Source organism: Parambassis ranga, chromosome 19, assembly GCF_900634625.1.
Source record: "Parambassis ranga chromosome 19, fParRan2.1, whole genome shotgun sequence".
Taxonomy (NCBI): Eukaryota; Metazoa; Chordata; class Actinopteri; family Ambassidae; genus Parambassis; species Parambassis ranga.
In genome coordinates, this window is record NC_041039.1 from 22,613,334 (window position 1) to 22,631,880 (window position 18,547).

General features: G+C 43.6%; 1 protein-coding gene across 3 annotated transcripts in view; it reads right to left on the reverse strand.

The window, feature by feature from the left end:
* Positions 1-2,535: 2,535 nt before the first annotated feature.
* cttnbp2 (cortactin binding protein 2) overlaps positions 2,536-18,547 on the reverse strand; it is a 62,144-nt gene continuing 46,132 nt past the window's right edge. The window contains exons 7-23 of one of the 3 annotated variants that reach the window (XM_028430257.1): positions 17,674-17,824; positions 16,578-16,781; positions 15,241-15,358; positions 14,859-15,146; positions 11,573-11,668; positions 10,429-10,508; positions 9,838-9,924; positions 8,515-8,614; positions 8,048-8,224; positions 7,179-7,351; positions 6,912-7,090; positions 6,574-6,803; positions 6,260-6,460; positions 5,015-5,066; positions 4,806-4,905; positions 3,542-3,685; positions 2,536-2,949 (exon numbers count right to left, since the gene is read on the reverse strand). In XM_028430257.1, the coding sequence (XP_028286058.1) occupies positions 2,539-2,949; positions 3,542-3,685; positions 4,806-4,905; positions 5,015-5,066; positions 6,260-6,460; positions 6,574-6,803; positions 6,912-7,090; positions 7,179-7,351; positions 8,048-8,224; positions 8,515-8,614; positions 9,838-9,924; positions 10,429-10,508; positions 11,573-11,668; positions 14,859-15,146; positions 15,241-15,358; positions 16,578-16,781; positions 17,674-17,824 (2,791 nt within the window). In that variant the 3' untranslated portion in view covers positions 2,536-2,538. Of the gene's footprint in view, positions 2,950-3,541; positions 3,686-4,805; positions 4,906-5,014; positions 5,067-6,259; positions 6,461-6,573; positions 6,804-6,911; positions 7,091-7,178; positions 7,352-8,047; positions 8,225-8,514; positions 8,615-9,837; positions 9,925-10,428; positions 10,509-11,572; positions 11,669-14,858; positions 15,147-15,240; positions 15,359-16,577; positions 16,782-17,673; positions 17,825-18,547 lie in introns of those variants that run through there. The other 2 variants (XM_028430258.1, XR_003672206.1) reach the window with 2 other exon arrangements.

Below are 18,547 nucleotides of genomic sequence, written 5' to 3' on the forward strand. Positions count from 1 at the left end.
ATCAAACTGGATTCAGCCGGATTGGAGGTGTTCACACTCGGAAAAAAACACATCTGGATTGATCTGGATGCGGCCAAATCCCCAGTGTGAACGGGGCCTAATACTACTACTACTACAGCAAAATACTAGAAACAGGTCACATGCTGTAAAACCATCAGCAGCGGTGTCTTCATTTATAGATTTTGTCACGTGTATCTTTGAACGGAAGTTAAGATGACTCGTCTGCAAACGTCGCTTCAGGTTTGTTGTGTTTTTACCGCTGATCGTCGCTCCACACGGTTTGAACCGTCCTGTTTGTCTTGACATCAAACGTGTCTGTGTGTCTGTTCTTCTCCTGTGTTGTGTTACCATGCATGAGGACGCCTTCTTCCAGCATCACTGGGTAACGTCCTTACGCAGAGAGACCACTTCTGATTGGCTCTCTGCCGCCGTCTCCTGATTCGTCCCTCCCTTCCACAAACAAAATCTGCTCTGATTGGATCTCGTCTCCATCAATAATTTCGTCTCGTTTTTATTCGTTGATGAAAGTGTCAATACATTTTGTCTTCGTTTTTGGCACCGTGCGTTAGTTTTTATTTAGTTATCGTCTCATTTTTATCAGCAAAAAAAGGTCGTTAACGAAAACTATGACGAAAAGGATTCGTCAACAAAATTAACACTGCCTCTGAGCCAATCATGGCTTCCTAGTTAGGCTGAGGCCTGCAGAATTTATTTTTTACAAAATCTTTTAAATATAAACATTTTATTTTTTTCTGAATTTTTAATTGAGACGTGATTTAACCGATTTAGTTTACGTTACATCTGTAAGTTCACTGGGGGAACGCAGCCTGATTTTAAAACAAGATGAACCAAAAAGAGTATTGCATCAGATCAGTGTCTAAATTCACAAGCCATTAATGCACCATTTTATTATCTTATTTGGCCATCACAGTAATACTTAAAAGTTAAACGACCTTAAATCAGATTTTTCTTTCTTAAATTACAGAGAAAAAATGAAAAACAACAGAAAAGGCTGATGTTTTTTTTTTACAGTGCCATTTTAATGTTTGTGCTTGAAAGACAATTCTTTAAACCTCAAACAGCTATCGTACAGATCAAATTCATAGATCGACTAAAATCTCTCCTGTACATTATGTATAGATAAATTTATATATAAACAATGTCCGTCTCAAATGAAAGGCGTCCTTTAAAAATAAAAACACAGTAATAATGGAAAGCATGACAGAGGAGTGGGAGTGACACTGTAGGGCTCAGCAGAGAGTTTTAATTATAACCGTGAGGTGGTGGGAAAATGATTGAAAGTATTTATTATGGCTTACAGTTGATGGAGGACATCCTGTGTTAATACAGTTCTATTTATTACTTATTGCCACATCCCTTCACTTTGAAACAAGTGAAGAACCAAACTCGCTTTACAAACACTATGTACAAGGTTCTTTTTTTTTCAGCAGTTTTGCTTTAATCACTGTACAAGCTTCAGACCACGTACACCAAAATCTATAGAGCATTTTACTAATTCTTCTTATTTACAAATATATTTGGTAAAACCCTGATTATTTCCAACAGTATTTGAACCAACCTTGCAACTATTTGAAGAGGAAAAAACACTTAATAGCAAAAAAGAAAAAGAAAAACCTGCTCGTTTCTTTCTGTGATTCCTCTTCAGAGGCCTTTTTCAACAGCAGTATTTTTTACTGTAGAGTACACAAACACTGTGCTGGGACTGTTTTGAGGCAGCGTCTCTCTGAATACTGTCCTAATCAATACAGGTTAAGGCAACAGTAAAACAACCTATGATAGAATTCTTTTTAGACAGACCAGTGTTTTTTGTGTTTTACCTTGACTTGACATGTTTCGACTACTTCCTGCAGTCTTCCTCAGAAGTCACATGATGTTACGTGACGTGTCTGCCAATGACAATGAACCGGGACGAGGGAACTTTTACACTGTCCCACACCTGGAACACTGTCCTGAGGAGACCAGACTGCTGTCCCACACCTGGGACACAGCGCTGAGGAAGCCGGACTACAGGTGGCGCTGTTCCCCCACTACCTGGAGTAGTGGGAGAATGGCGCCACAACCTGCATAAGATCAGCTGGCAGACACGTCACGTAACATCATGTGACTTCTGAGGAAGACTGCAGGAAGTAGTCGAAACATGTCAAGTCAAGGTAAAACACAAAAAAACGCTGGTCTGACTAAAAAGAATTCTATCATAGTTCATAAATAGGTGAAGACCAAATGAACCTTGTCGAAATAGTAAAACAACCTGCTGCGTTTCCGTCTGTCGTTTTTTTTTTCTCCCCATAAAATCCTTTTTTCTTCTTCTTCAACCACAGAAGTCAAATACTGTAATAGAATAAAACTATGGTCCCCAAGTACACAACTGTAGTACAGTGTAACAAGTACAGATAACAAGTACAAATACTAAGAGTCAAAGGTCATCAGGTACCTAGTCTTTACATCATGGAGGGAAGGTCAGAGCGGAATCATGGGGGGGGGGGGGGGGGGGGGAGGAGTGGTGGTGGGGGGGGATGTCTACTTGTTGTTGTTGTTTTCATGCAGGTCTCTGTGGAGAATCCAGATGTCCTCATGTGATTGGTTGTTGTCGCTAATGTTGTTGCGGTAGTAGTTGTTGTTGCTGCTGGGCGGAGCCTGCTTTGTTCTGTTGCTGTTTCTGCTGCGGCTGCTGGGGGGCGTCTGAATCCGGCTGGGGCTGCTGCTGCTGCTGCTGCTGCTATTATTATTATTGTGGCTGCTGCTGCTGTTAGTGGTGACGGCGGTGGCGGCGGTGGCGGCGGCGGCGGTGGTGGCGGCAGGCACTCGTGTCTGCTGCCCTCTGCTGCTGGGGATGGGAAGCTGCGATTTGACACGAGAAACTGAGCGCCGGTCGCTGCTGCTGTGAACGGGGGCCTGGTTGGAGGCACGGCTGGACTGGCTGACGGCGGCCTGCGGGAACAGACAGAGAGAAAACTGTAAGGTGGCGTCGTTAGAGTAAAAAAGCTTCCAGTGTGAACTTCCTGTTCCACATGGGGGTGTTAAAGTTATCCAGAATGAAAGGGAGCCAAACATGTCACGTGTATAGAGTTAAAACAGTGATTTTACTAATGTAAAAAAACACTGTTCTGAAGTTATTGGTGATGTCATGCATGACGAGACGTCCGCCATTTTGATTTAACGCATCCAACCAGCAGCAGCAGAGCCCCTAGAGAGATCTATATCAGAGGACTCCGGCCGCCATTGAGGAAGGATCTCCTGGTGACCTGATCTGAGCCAACCAATCGGTATCAACATTAGCAGGATGCTACCATGTTATTGGGTAGTTTTAGTACGCCAACAGAAACAGGAAGTGGAACCTAGAATGCCTCTGGTGCCATTTTTAAAATTGATAATCACCTCAGACCTGATGACACACTGTACATCAGCAGAGTCCTACAACTGAACGTTATGTGAGTGTGAGGTAACACAACAAACACAGATAACTACAGGCTGTGCACAGCACGCACACATTTAAAATCACAGTCACAAGTTTGTGGTTTACTTGTTTTGTGTTGACACTGTTTTTCTTTCCTCTCACCATCTGCGCTCGCTGCTGCGTTGCCGTTTCCTGTTCGGCCTTCTGAGGCGGCAGCACTTCACCGGGAGAGCTGGAGAACAGGATCAGGTCTTCTTTGGCCCGAGAGATCTGTAAGGGAACAAAGGTGAGTGATCACTACACTGTGTGTGTGTGTGTGTGTGTTCTGCCTGTGGGATCAGAGGTCACATACTTCAGATCAGGAACTTTGAATTTTAAAGATTAGCTCTGCCAAATGACAAAAATCAGTGTAGCCTCCAGAGCTGTAACATGAAGCCAATGTGGAAACGCAGTTCCTTAAAATGGCCACTAGAGGCTGGCTCCAAAAGTGACTCGATGCTTATAGACGTCCAACTTTACAACAGAAATAAGAATGTTAAAAATGAACATAAAGGGTTTCAGTGTAGGAAGAAACAGAATTGTCCGACTGTCCAATGGTCCCTGAATGCATCAAGGTCAGTTCTGTCAGAAAATATAACAAAACCTCAGCATTAGAACCACTTTATTCTACAATTAAAACAAACGGTTCTGTCCTCATAACATAACGCAAGATTTTATTCTGTTTATTACGTGACTGCTTTTTAAAGAAATCAATCATTTTCCAAGGCAAGTGGTCACATTTTACTCCTCAAAGTTCAACCATTTGTTGTTGAAGAATATGTCCAACTTTATGCCTAAAAATGATGACCTTTTATAATTAAAATTTGCCCAAAAATAATGTCTGTGTATCAATAAAATTCTGTAAAAGGACATGACTGACTCACATGTGACCAGCAGTCATGTGACAAACATCCACTGAGTATCTGGCTGATCTGCAGGCTGTAAAAATGCAAATAATGATGCATATATAGATATCTATAGCATGTGGAACTCATATTTGGATTAACAGGGAGCATGAAACATGTTTATTTACAGTCTATGGATCACGGGCTGCACACTTAAGACTCTGATCCTGATCCTTATTTTCTCTAATATCCTATTTTTGCACATTAGCGTCTTCACACAGGAGCTCATTTTAAGGTAATTCCAGTGCCAGACACAGAGGAAAGATTACAGCAATGAATTAAAGAGTCAAAACATGTGACCTAATGGCTGAGTGTTGCTGCTGCTGAGGTCTGTTTTGTTGGATGGCAGAGACACTGTGAGACTTTCATTTATTCAAGATTAGCGGGTGACTTCACCCATTAATAACGTGTTTTTATTTATTGTCTGTGTCTTTTGTCTGGCTCACCTTGCTGATGTCTGGCTCGGACTTGCTGGAGCACATCGTCTGCAGCTCTCGGATCAGATCTGTCTCCTCGTCAGAGAAAACGGAGAGACCTGAAGGCTCCCTGGAACCACAGCACAGCAGAGGAACGTAAGCTTCAAGCATCTATTGCTACTATTACTACTGAAGCATGGCAATGCTAACAGCTGTGAATAAATGGACAAAACACCAACCTCTGTACTCTGCCGTTGGCGATGAAGCTGACATCAGTGCTGGACAGTGAACCTGTGATCACAAACGTGTTAATAAATCATTATAATGTTACAGTCACAACATACAGTCTGTCTTCACATAAAACATGCTGCATCCAAAGGTTAAATACAGTGTAAACTGTCCACACTGAGGTGCAGCAACCATGTCAGTTCTGTTAAACAGCGCCCCCTTGTAGACACTGAATTGTTCCACTGGTCAGGTCCTTGCCCTGTGAGCACATGAATCATCACACTGTGATCAGGAAAACCTGCTGATCAGTTAAATAATTGATGATATTTTGCCATGTGACTGTTAGTCCAAGTGAATCAATCATGGCTTCCTTCTTGCAGAAATAAGTGCAGAATTTTTTGTTTTCTAAAAGAACTTTGTTCGTACAAATGCTACAGTTTTGGAGAATTGGAGAAATGTATGTCACAACTTGTTCATAAGTTACAATAATGGTCAATAATGGATGGATAATTGAATTTTGAGGTATAAAATGTCAACATTACATTTTTAGATATTTCACGGGATTATTGTTACGGAAGGCTTTCCCTACCACCGCAGTGAGTTTCATGTAAAAATACTGCAGAATTATGGAGAAATGAAAGCACTATTGGCACTAAAATCCGCATTTTTGAGAAATTTGGCATTTTTAAAAAAATCACTATAAATAATCCATGAAAGCTGCAGCAGTTTCTTCACTGGATTATTGTTATAGAAGGTCTCCTCTATCACCGCATTGAGTTTCATGAAATAATACTGCAGAATTATGGAGAAATGAAAGCTTGAATTCGCACTAAAATCTGAATTTTTGAGAAATTTTGCATTTTTAAAAAATCACTATAAATAATCCATGAAAGCTGCAGCAGTTTCTTCACTGGATTATTGTTATAGAAGGTCTCCTCTATCACTGTAGTGAGTTTCATGAAAAAATACTGCAGAATTATGGAGAAATGAAAGGTTAAATTTGCACTAAAATCGCATTTTTGAGAAATTTTGCATTTTTAAAAAATCACATTAAATAATTTATTAAATCTGCAGCAGATATTTCATGGGATTACTATAAAAGAAGGCCTCCCCTATCACCACAGTGAGTTTCATGAAAAAACACTGCAGAATTATGGAGAAATGGAAGCTTAAATTGGCACTAAAATCTGAATTTTTTTAGGAAATTTTGCATTTTTTAAAAAATCACTACAAAAAATCCATTAAAGCCATCTTACCCTCTCTGAAGGAACCACCAGAGCTCCAGCTTGAGGCGGGGCTCGCTTTCTTCCGAGGGCTCGTGTTTGATCGTCTGAGTTTGCCGCCATCCCGTCCTCTTCTTCCTCCTCCGCTGCTGCCGCTGCTACTTCCTTTATAGGGGCCGATGGCTGACAGAGGAAAGGTGCCGCCACGGAACTCCAGCAGGTATCTGTCGATTTCTGAGGGGCAAAAAAAAGCATATCAGGAACGTTTTAATGTCTTTGATGGTGTTTGTTCTGTTCTTCATCTGTTGGAGGGACAGAAACAATCCTCCTCTGTGACGCCCACACACCGTGTCGAGGCAGCGGGCAGCCCAGCAGAACAGCTTTGTTGACCAGGATGCTGAGGGCGGCTTTCACCACGGCCTGCTGTCCGGCACTTAAACCACAGTTGCTAGGCGCCGGTCGCTGCGACAAAGAGGGCAAAGAAGGAGAGGAGGAGGAGTGCTTGGCTGTTACCCGAGAAATGATGGCTTCTTCCACACGGGGGACGACCACAGCGTTCCAGAGGCGGGCCAGCCACCTGCGCACACACACACACACACACACCAGAGTTTAGACCTTAAAATGAACCAAAGACATGTGATGCTGTAGAGTTATGTGTTAGCATGCTAGCCAGCTGTGAGCGTACCTGACGATGGCCTGTGTGTTGTTCAGGAGCACAGGGCAGGACAGGAAGAGGTGCGGGCCCAGCAAAGCCTCATGGGTCCCCAGGCGGGACAGACAGGCGTTGAGCTGCTGCCAGACCTGGCTCACCCACAACACTGACCGCTCCATGACGCCATCAGGCGACCAGACGCTGGTCCCCACCTGGAGGGTCAAAGGAACACAGGAAGCGTTTCACCTTTTAGCACACCTTTGTCTCTGTGCAGCAGCTGCAGCCAAACCTCTGACTGACCTTGTGAAGCAGCTTCCTGCGGAGGTGCCGTCCCAGAAGTCCGTGCAGCGGCTCCTGGTCCCAGCGAAGAGTCACCCAGCGGAAGTGCTGCTGGAGGCGGAGCTCTGATCCCTGCAGGCGGGGCTTCGATAGTGTAGCGATCAGGAAGTTGCCCTCAGAGAATTGGTGAGGACCTAAGGGATGAAGGAAAGGAAGGAAAATCATTTACTTAGTAAATGTTTGATTTTGCAGATTTCTGCTTCTGTAGCACCTGAAAGAAGTCGACGCCTCGTCTCTTAAAATTCACCTCAACATATTAAATTTAGTGCAAATGTTCACTTAAAACTGAGATAATATGGGTAAATTATACATTTCCTGAATCTTCAGACTCATGCCAGTATTGCAGTGTCTGTATTTTGTATCTCTCGTGCTTCCTGATGCCGCAGGACTAAAAGACAAAAGATGATTTAGGCGGAAACGGCAGAAAAACGTGTGATTAAAAGTTTGAAGAGCTCCAGTGTCGACTGTATTTGTCAAACATATTTACAAAAGGGCTTGAATGAAAGCTCAGAGGGTCCTCTTTAAGATGATACCAAACATAATAATATAAATGTTTGTAATATCTCTTTAGGGCCAATATCCTGATTTGCACTAGTGTCAAAAAACTAAATAAAATCATAAATTGTCAGTAAATGCTTTCGTGGTGTCTTCCCTCACAAACAAATTAGCTTTTTTGTGCTACAGTTTCAATCATGTTCTTCATACTTTGAACACATCTGGCTTTGGTGCCCTCTAGTGGTGAATATTAAATACATGACGGGAGCTCAGCAGTATTCTGCTTAAATAAAATATAACGTGTTTAGTGCTCAATAATGGCGTGTTGGTCGTACCCGTGTTGAGGAGCAGCGGGGAGGCGGCGCCCCTGTCATCCAGGCTGTGGCAGAGGTCTCCCAGCAGGCCTGTGAGGGACGAGGCCTTCTCCAGCCCCTCCAGCAGGACCACCACACAGCGGGCGGTGTGAGCAGCTGGAAGGCCGACACCTGACCCCGCTGCCGGGACCAGGAACCCTGAGACAGGATGGAGTTTTAACTCTTAATTACACACATACATACACACTCATTCTGCTCCCTCTGAATTACCCACAATGCATCACAACCACCACAAACGACAACTAGCAGGCTGGAGATTTCTGAGTCTTTAGCTATTAGCATGGCCATTTTAAAGGGTTAAATTTTGCAGACTCATTTATGAATAATTTATTTACCTATTTGTAATAAAGTCCAGTAAAATGTAATCAGATTACAGTAAGAATTATTGGTATTTTATGCCACCGGAGGCTTGTCAGTCATTGTCTTACCACAGCTGATGAACGTCTCCAGCAGCTGCTCTTTGGTCAGACTCTCCTCCACCTCCACCTTCACCACGTCACAGGCGAGCCCCCCCGCCTCCTGCTTGGACTGGTGGAGACAGAGAGAAAGAGGAAGGAAGGGGTGGGAGATGAGTGAGGATTTAAGAAGGGAGCGCGTTGTCATGGAAACAAAAGGAAAATGTACTACAAGAATACGCCAAGCGAAGCGGAGCAGGAGCAGAAAGGGCTTTTCCACATCGCTGCTGTTTTCTTCCATCACAATCTACACACATCCTGTCAGTCACATATTCATCCTAACCTGGATGTTCAAAGGAAATGGAGTGCTCTGAGTTCTGTGCCATCTGATGCCATCACCATGGCAACACTACAGAGAGATCTGCAGCCATTCAAACAGAACTGACCGGCTGCCATCACCTCAAAAGCATGAGCTGTTATCATTCTCATGAATACATGAGGTTATGATAATGTGTGATGTGCTCGCAGTTGATCAGACATCCCTGCAGTTATTTTACATTATACCAGAGCAGCAGCAGCTGCTGAGGCAGAGCAGTGGCTTTGAAACTATAATCTGTGCAAACTATTAACCCCCAAATACAGAAGGAAACTGTTCACACATGTAACCAGGCCTACACACATTTCAGAGCATTTCGTTTTTTTCATGCAAATTTGTGGATTTTGCAAGGAAATGTGTAAGATTTTTTAGTGAGTTTTTTTCACTCAAGTTTGTAAGATTTTTGCACGCATATTTGTGAGATCTTCTCATGCAAATTTGTGAGAATTTTTCACACAAATTTGTGAGTTTTTATCACGCAAATTGGTGGATTTTCTTTTTTTTTTATAGGAAATTTGTGGGGTTTTTTGTTTGCTTTAATGTCAGAATATCAGTCCAGCTAAAGTTATGTTTGCAATTCCAAAGGCTGAAATAAAAAAAACACATAGTTCTCCATAACTTTACACTACTAGCATTAATCAAAAAAAAAAAAAACAGTATGCAAGCATTTTCTGCTGTCCCACTGGTCAAGTGTATAAAAATAAAAATAATGTGTGGTTTATCTGCGTGTGCACTGAGGGGCGACTGGCTGACCTGTGCTGTGGTGTCATGTGGTTTCAAGGTATTTCCCTTTTATTGCATCATTCTGTGCAACATCCAGCTTCACCTTCTCTAACTTTTTAACCCTTTTTTTAGGTGTTAAAAAAAAAAAAAAAAAGGTTTTCACACCAGCTGACAGGTCAGGCGGGTGTTTTGGACCTGGAGCATCACACTCCACGGCAGAGGATGGGAGCTCACTGGACCGGTGCAGGCGGACGTACCTTGATGCAGCGTGCAACCAGGCTGGCGATGTACTCCTGACAGCTGCTCTCCAGCCCGTGAAAGATGAGGTTGCCGTACTGCTCCACCTGTTCAGAGGAGGAGAGGGAGGTGAAACACGCAGAGCAGCCTCTGAGCAGGGCTCCAGCTGCACTTCGACCTCTTTAGCTTTGGTTGTATGTTTAGCTAGCACGAAAACGTTTATGTACATTAGCAGCTATGAGAGGCAGTACAGAGTAAACACATAAATACATTTATATTAAAAACAAATATCCTCTGAATCCAAAGCAGTTTGAGGATTACACTGTTCATCACAGAGGACATGTCTCAAACATTAAAAAGCAGCTACACTGTACTGTACTCAGACATGTATTTGTGGCATTGTGCTGTTTCCATTGAGGTGCAGGACTTCATGTTGCAGTGAAAACAATCCAGCAGGGGGCAGCGTAGCTGCTAGAAAGCTCCTCTTTCTATTCTCCCTGCAAGTTTCTCGCCTCCTCTCCATTTTTCCAATATCTTACTCGCCTAATCCCCCAATCCCTCACAGATCTTTGTGTGTGTTTGAACAAATGTACGTGTGTGCGTGCGCGTACCAGGCGGACGCAGTTGTGCAGCATCTGCAGGGGGAAGAGGGATTCCAAAGCCAACTCATCGAGACAGGATTCAGACAGACCTGTCAGAAACACACAGACAGATGAATCCTTACAATCCGCTCTCTGCTTTCCAGGCTCGGTGTCAGACGCTTCAGTTACATCACACACACACACACAGAACCTGAAGGTGCCCTCGTAGTAACGCAGACCAGCACAAACCACGGCCGTTAATCAGAGCAGGGTGAAGGTGGTCAGTGTGGTCACCTCACAGGTCCTAAGTGCAGCTGTGAGAGCTTTTAATCCTCTTCTTGAAGACACACACACACACACACACACACACACACACACGCTCCGCAGTGTATTTACTATTTAACACACATGATGCAGAAACAGAAGATATTCCTTCCTTGATGTAGAATCTGGCTGCGTGTCATCAGAACTTTGATGTCCTAATAAATAACTAAATAACGGCCTTGAGCATCACCTCATCCCACCGTCTCCATAGCAACAGTCTGTTTCACATAGCAACGGTCTGTTCTTCAGAAAAAAAGCACAGAATGCTGTGAAACATTCGACACTTACTCTGTAACAACGCAACAAAACGCACTTCATTCCGTCACAGATAGTTCTCACAGCTGAAACTTTGTTGAACATAAAGTGTCCAATCAAAGCTCTTACAGATCCTTATTCATAGCAACATAGCTGTTCTGAGAAAAAAAAACTGAGAAAAACAGCAGCAACGAGGATTTTATAGATCGAGAACTAACACCAGGTATCAGCTCACAAATCATTAGGACAGCAGACACCAGGAAATACTGCTGGTAATGTAGGAAGAAATCAAGAAACACACATACTTATAATAAACTCCCAACATATAGAAACACATAGAGAAAGTGTCCTCATGAAAAGACACAGCTCTCCTCCCTATGAAGCCAAAAAATACCACAGATTTTTAGTTAATCTGGACAGGAACCGTTCTGGCTCGCCTCCCCCCTCATGCGGTGGCTCAGTAAACACTGCCTACGCCACCAACAGCATCCAAACTGATCTGTAACGGCCCTTTCATCCACTAAATGCCGTTCTGTCGCCAGCCCAGCGGCTCTGATTCTGGTGCTGGCCCACACTCGGGTTGCCTGGTTCGTACCTTTGAGGCGGATGGTGATGCACTGGCTGAAAGGCTTCCTGATCAGGTCCCAGGGGGACAGAGGCAGCTCCTGACCCGGCAACCACTCGGTGTCTCCTGGAAGACAAAAGCAGAGAAGAGCAGTCAGACGATGACACAGAAAGGAGGCCGCTGGCTGCAGCTCGTTTCCATCACAGACACACGCAGAGTTCTGCTTTGCTGATGTATCTATATTCTCTGTGACTGCTCCTCTCACAGGGTCTAATTACAGCAAACACACATCACATTAGGATGTGTGTGATGATGCGGATGATGATACGAGGCGGTGCTGTAACCAGCCCCACCACCCCAGCTCAGGAAGCAGAGTAAAGCTGGGGAACACACTTTAAAATGACTACACGGAGCTCAGAACGTGCAGCAAGTGACGTGAACAAATCAAGATGTGTATGAATGTAAATTGCCTGACTTTTCCGATGGTCCTTAAATGCACCTTTTAGGCAATTATGACCAAACCTTTGCTTAAATTGTGGCCTTTCATTAAACCACTCGTCTTATCATATTAAAAATCCTAAAAAATTAAACGTTTGCATAAAAAATATTCTGTAAAAAACATAAAATTCTGCATCCTTTAGTGCATTCAGCAAGCCATGACTGACCTGTGTGTGACCAGCAGTCATGTGACAAATATTCAGCAACTAAATCTAAGTTTAAAAACTGTGATGTTTCCTCATAACCCATTTAATAAATATTTGTCAAAAATGAAGCAATTACACCAAAAAAAATCTGTAAAAAACAAAAAAAAAATCTGCACTTCTCAGTGCAACCAGGAAGCCATTATTGACTGATATGTGACCGACAGTCACAGTTATTCCCATCTTTGTAAAGCCAATAATCAATAATTTCTTTGGATTCCTGACTTAGTTCTCTGCTTGTAGCCATGGTTGTGCCTGCAGGGAGCTGCAGTGAACAATGAACTAAACATATGACCATGTTAAAGAGTTAAAAACATGGTGAAATAAAAAAAAGTCTCTTTGAAGGCAGAGAGAGCAGCGTCTTCACTCTGCAGCTCAGTAAAGTAATAAAGCGTCAGGCTAAACTGTGCCGACATCAAACCTCCGTTTGTTCTGCAAACCGACCAGACGACGGCCTCAGCCCCATGAGGAACAGTCCAGGAGCAGGTCGGAGGTTTGTCTCACTAATTGGACATCCAGGCTTCAGAGAAATTCAGCTTTTCTTTCACACCAAACTTAGTTTGTGCTGCTGAGCATTTATTCTATTTGTTTCAGAGTCGTTGACAAACAGGCTGAAGCCGTCAGTCAGTTCTGTAAATGTACAATTAGACATCATAATAAATATTTCTCAGGCCCACTCTGTCCTCTCATGTCCACTCTCTCCTCCCCTCTCAGGCCCTCTCTTTCATCACCTCGGGCCCACTCTGCTGAAATTCAACTGTCCTTAACCCTTTAACTGTGTTTAACTCTGTTCATCATTTGACACGTTTTAACTGAATTATATTTGTCATTGATTATGATTATAATTTCTTTTAACCAAATAATGTTTTATTAAAGTAATGTCATAAAAGAAGGGAAATATGAGTAACACACGTATTATAGAGAGAAATTTGACACATTGAGCCAAGTGAGACACGCATGCAGACACAAAGCCAGACACCAAAGAGTGTCTGCATCATGTCTGCAGTTTGATCCCGGTTGACACAGACGACAGACATTTTCTTCTAAATTGGCATCTCCCCCCCCCCCCCACACCTCATCCATTATGCATCCCATCCTCTGCTTCTCTTTCTTTCATCATCACCCCCCCCCCCCCACACACACACACAGAAACCAGCGTCGATCCACAGAACAGAAACGTGATGAAGAGACGTAACCAGGAGGACGGCGGCAGTCCTCGCCTCACGAGGCACATCGATTTTCATTTTTTTAATCAGACTACACTGCCCCACACACACACACACACACACACACACACACTCTGTCTGACCGGAGAACAGACCACACAGGAGCGTCATCTGATCAGCTGAAGAACAGAAACACAGACCGATACACTCTGATTAATTATTCATCAGATCAAAGCAGAAAGTATCATGTGTGAAGCTCGGACCATCGTCAGCCAAACAGAACCGCTCTGAGCCGAACAGACGGGAAGAGTTCAGCATCACTCTGCACATAAACAGAATGAGGTGATGAGGATACGGCATGAAAGGCTGCTGAACATTAGTTCATATATTAACATATAGATATATTTTAACTCTCTGCCTGCCTGTTTTCAGCTCCTAGCTTTGTGCGCCATCAGATGTGTAATCATTTGTTTGTTATTTATTGACCAGCCTTCAAGGTTGGATCAATACAGAACAGACAGATCCGAGTCTTCCTGTTTAGTAGCATAAGCTGCACATAACAGTCGTTAGCTTGTGGTTATTGTAACAGTTTATTTAGAATGTTGATTTATTGTAAGTTTATTTGACTCAGTTTTCTGACTATTAATATAACTTGTTTGTTTTTATTCCACAGTGATGCTTTAGTTACTACTACCTATTGTTTATTGATCAATTGCTCGACTTTATAGTTTTTTTGTAGGGTGTATTGATCTTTTTTGCACTCAGACTGATGAGGTCATGAAGTGCGGCTTGGCTTGGTGGCGTACTCCTGTCGTAATTTCGCTGTGTACTAGTATGTTTGTACTTGTACATGTGACAAATACATTCTATTCTATTCTAAGTCGTCATAGTTTTGCTAAACAACGAATTTTTAAAAAGGATGTAGCTTGGTTTTATGTGTTTTATTTGTATTTTTTATGCATTATTCTCCTGACAGCTCACCTGCACAGAGGTTCTTTCACATCAGTTGTTGTTCTGTCTTCAAAATCCACACTCGCTGCCTTCTGACTGTCCATGCACATAAAGCCCATTTGGAGGCTAACAGAGCTCAACACACCGTGACTTTCTTATATTACTGTGTTGTGAGTATCACTGTTTCTGACTCGCCACACCAGCTGACATCCAATATGGCCGCTGAAGGCTCCCTTACATGACCTTAAGTAAGCTTCTACATCACATTAACTTTAAGAAGGTGTTAAAGTTACGCTGCACGTACAGGAGCTGCCCACATGAACCTGTGCTTAACGACAGGGATGGACTCCTGCCAAGACGCTGCACTGTACTCTACTCTTCATCACGTTCAGGGGCCGCTGGAATGCAGCAGGTACACGAGAGAAGACACAGATTACAGAACAAAAAAGGAGAGAAGCACGACGGAGGAAGCGAATGACAAACAGAGTGTGTCCTCACCGATAAGGATGGAGGAGATACTAGAGGGACCGAGGCCGAGCGTGGAGCGCTGCACCTCCTCTCTGCCCGCCTGAGATTCTCCACAGAGGATCTGGAGGTAGGAGACAAAGGCGTGGGCAAGGGCAGCGCTCAGCTGGGCCCAGCGCATCGACCGGTCAACCGACACTCTGCCCAGCACCAACGGGCTGCGGGACCCAGCCGTAGCCTCCTCTTCCAGGGCCTCTATGGGACACATGAGTCCTGTTCCTCCACCGGGACACTGGAGACAAACCAGGACCCTGTACGAAGCTACAGGACGAACAACAACAGCCGTCAGCACTATTTGTGGGATTGTCGGTTTTTGTGAAGCCTGTATGCAGTTCGTGGTGAAGAAAAAACTCACTGAGGTTTTCCAGCAGATCTTTGCAGTCATCAGTGGCCACGTCGTGAATAGTTCGATTACAGTTGTCCCTCCTCTCGATGTCCTGCTCACTGTGGCTGCACAGCACCTCCAGACAATCCTACACACACACACACATCACAAACATTATGACACATACATACTCGCTGTGTCTTGTGACAGTTGGTATGAATGAGGTCTTCATTTATATTCCAGTCAGACTCTCCTTCTAGTCTAGTCTGCTTTTGTTTGGATGCTGCCAGCCAGCAAGGTCAGCAGTCCCATTAGCTGGCCGCTGAGGAGGCTGACAGGTCTGGATGATATAGTGGACCGAGTATGAGCACAGGTAGAGAGTCTCTGCAGTCTACATAAACATACAGAATAATGGAAACAGCTCTGACAGCAGTTTATGCAGAAAGATTAAAGCTGACGCTCACATGGTTTTAATACATTAGATTACTGCCTCATAGGTGAGAGATGTGACGTGTTCCATCCAGCATTCATTTTGTATTCATTTTATTCATTCACTGTGGCACTGTGAAAACAAAAACCGAAGTTCCTCCAGTGACCACTAGGAGGCTGGCTCCTAAAGTGAGTCAATCCACACAGACCTCCATTAAAAAAAAGTTCTTTAAAAGTCTTTAAAATAACTATCATATATTTCTATTTAGGTACTCGGTGTCATTTTCAAAATATAGTATATGATGAACTTTCACAATAAAAGCATGACAAGCATGAGCGGCCATTTCTGTGTTACATCAGGTGGCACCGTTTACATTTATGTTACCTTTTCTATCCATTTGTGAGCGATTGTTGAACTGAAAATAAAGCTCTGTGGCCCATAATGCAGCGGGGCGATTTAACTTCTGTGTTTCTGTTTATTTACTACAGACAACAGTGAGCAGATCACTGAAGATCAAAGAGACGTCGGATGAGAGGGAGGCTGAGGTTTACAAGCTTAAGAATACTTAAAATATTTAAGATGTCAGCAGGAAGATTTGATGATGTATCATCTATTGTAGCTTCAAATACATCATGAGCTGCTTGGTTTATCCGACAGAAATGTGTAGGAGGAAATGTCACGCTCGCAAGCCGACCAACCACAGCAGCTGTTTGTGTCGACGCAGAAAATCAAATGTTTCAAGTCCCACAGCTTGTGAATGCACATTTTTTTATGCTCCAACAACACCCTGAACATGTCCCTGACAAACAGACGAGCCAGGGTGTGGAGCTCTGAATCAGCAGGCTGATTGAAACCCCACAGTGACTACGAGTGCTGAAAACTACGAGCAAAAAAAAAAACATCTCTGCAGAGTTACAAGCAGCTGAGGCTTTTTTACCTTGAGGCCCAGAGCAGCAGCCATGTGTGCAGCCGTCCAGCCGTCACTGTTGGCCTGGTTCAGCAGGGCGGCAGGCAGCACCAGGGTGACCCCTGAGGAGTCAGGGGTCACGGAGGCGTGGCCCCGAGCCGGGTGGCAGAGGAGGAGACGCAGCGTGTCCACATTTCCTGAGCGCACGGCGGCGTGCAGGGCCGTGCAGCTGTCCTGCACAGAGGTAAGGATGAGTCCGAAAAAAACGGATGTATATGATCAATCAGGTTTTATCAAGAATTTTCTCACAAAATGCAACAAAAAACCAACAAAAGTAATTTTTCTTTTTACAGATGAACTCTCAGAGTTTGAAGGTTACAATGGTCTTTGAATACATCTTCAATTAATGTCCTTTTATATCTCAAAGATCAACTTTTGGAAATTTTATTCTACATTTCTCAATTACAAAAATCTCATAAAACCAACAAGATTCTGTAAAAATCAAAAAATTCTGCGCTCCACTGTGACTCACTTGACGGGCCATCACATGATAAAAATCTATCTGTTCTATCGATTATTAAAAGTTCCGTTTTTATTTTATAAACTTTATGTATAAGAAAATTTATGATTTAGAAACCGGCTATACTTTTAATTTAATCTGTACTTTTAATCCAGTTCAGAACCCACCTCTGCGGTGTTAAATCATTACGTTTGACCCAACAGACCGGCCAACGTTTTCTCTGGGCTAAAAATACTCTGGAGCTGAAGGGGCTGGAAATGCTATAGAGACTCTGGCAGCTCTCTGGCACAACAGGGGAGCCGGACTAAACATGGAACAAAGCAGGTAACTAAATATAGGGGGCACATCGCATGCTGCCACGGCAACTACTGCTACGGGCCTCTATGGTTACCATGGCGACCCAGGAAGCCCATACACCGATGGGTTCGCACCAATCAGACCCAGACAACAGTCAAATCCTTAATGTAAAGGGGGGCAAGTGTGAAGCGATGAGGAGCGTCAGCGACAAAAACGAGGAAGGTTTCCACGAAGGAATGACATCCTGTTAAGTGTTGTTGATGTAGAATGTTTGAGGTTTTTTTTTCCTGTTATTACGTTCCACCTTACCGCCGTGGTGAGCGAACGATCGGCTCCGCCGCTCAGCAGGATGCGGGCGCAGTCCAGCATTCCCACTTCACAGGCCAGGAAGAGGGGGGTCTGTCCTCCCGCCGCCACCGCGTCCACAGCAGCTCCTGCAGCCAGCAGCAGCTCCACACAGCTGGAGAGACGAGGGCGACGTTAGGAACACAAATACACACACAACACAACATACGTTATATACACGAGCACACTGCTGGGCTCATTGTTCACAGTGAAAAGCAGCGACCCACAGAATCAAGGCTGCAAGCAGGGAGAGCTCAAACATGCTTCAGATGTCAGGTTAATGATATAAAAAGGGAGTCAACCATGGCTTCACAGAAGCACTGTGGAGCACAGAAATTTTTAACTTTGACAGAATCTTGTTGGCAAACTGTTTATTTTAAATAAGATATGCAGAATAACATTAGGTTGTGAATTTATAAGCTTACTTTTGGTCTGATTTTCTTTTGGCAGTTCTCCAAAGGTTAATCTTTGAGACATAAAATGACCATTTTATCTTGTATTTTGTCTAACATCACACTTATAATCCCTTGTATATGTAAAATAACATGGCCAGATTTGACTAAAATCCCTCCATGCTCTCAGAGGTCATGTTTGATCAACAGGAGGTCACAGTTCCATAAAAATGTTCTTAAAACAACTGGATGAGTCAAACATGCCACGTAAACACGATCAGGTCTTCTTCCACGGAAGCTGTGTTAAATGTCAGTGACTGTTTTATGACATGTATTATACCGTTTGACAACACGTCTAGTAGTTATTACAGCTGTTATAAGCCCTCACACACCACCTGCTCACAGACAGGGGAAGTCATCTTTCAACCCTCCAACAGCGACTGCAG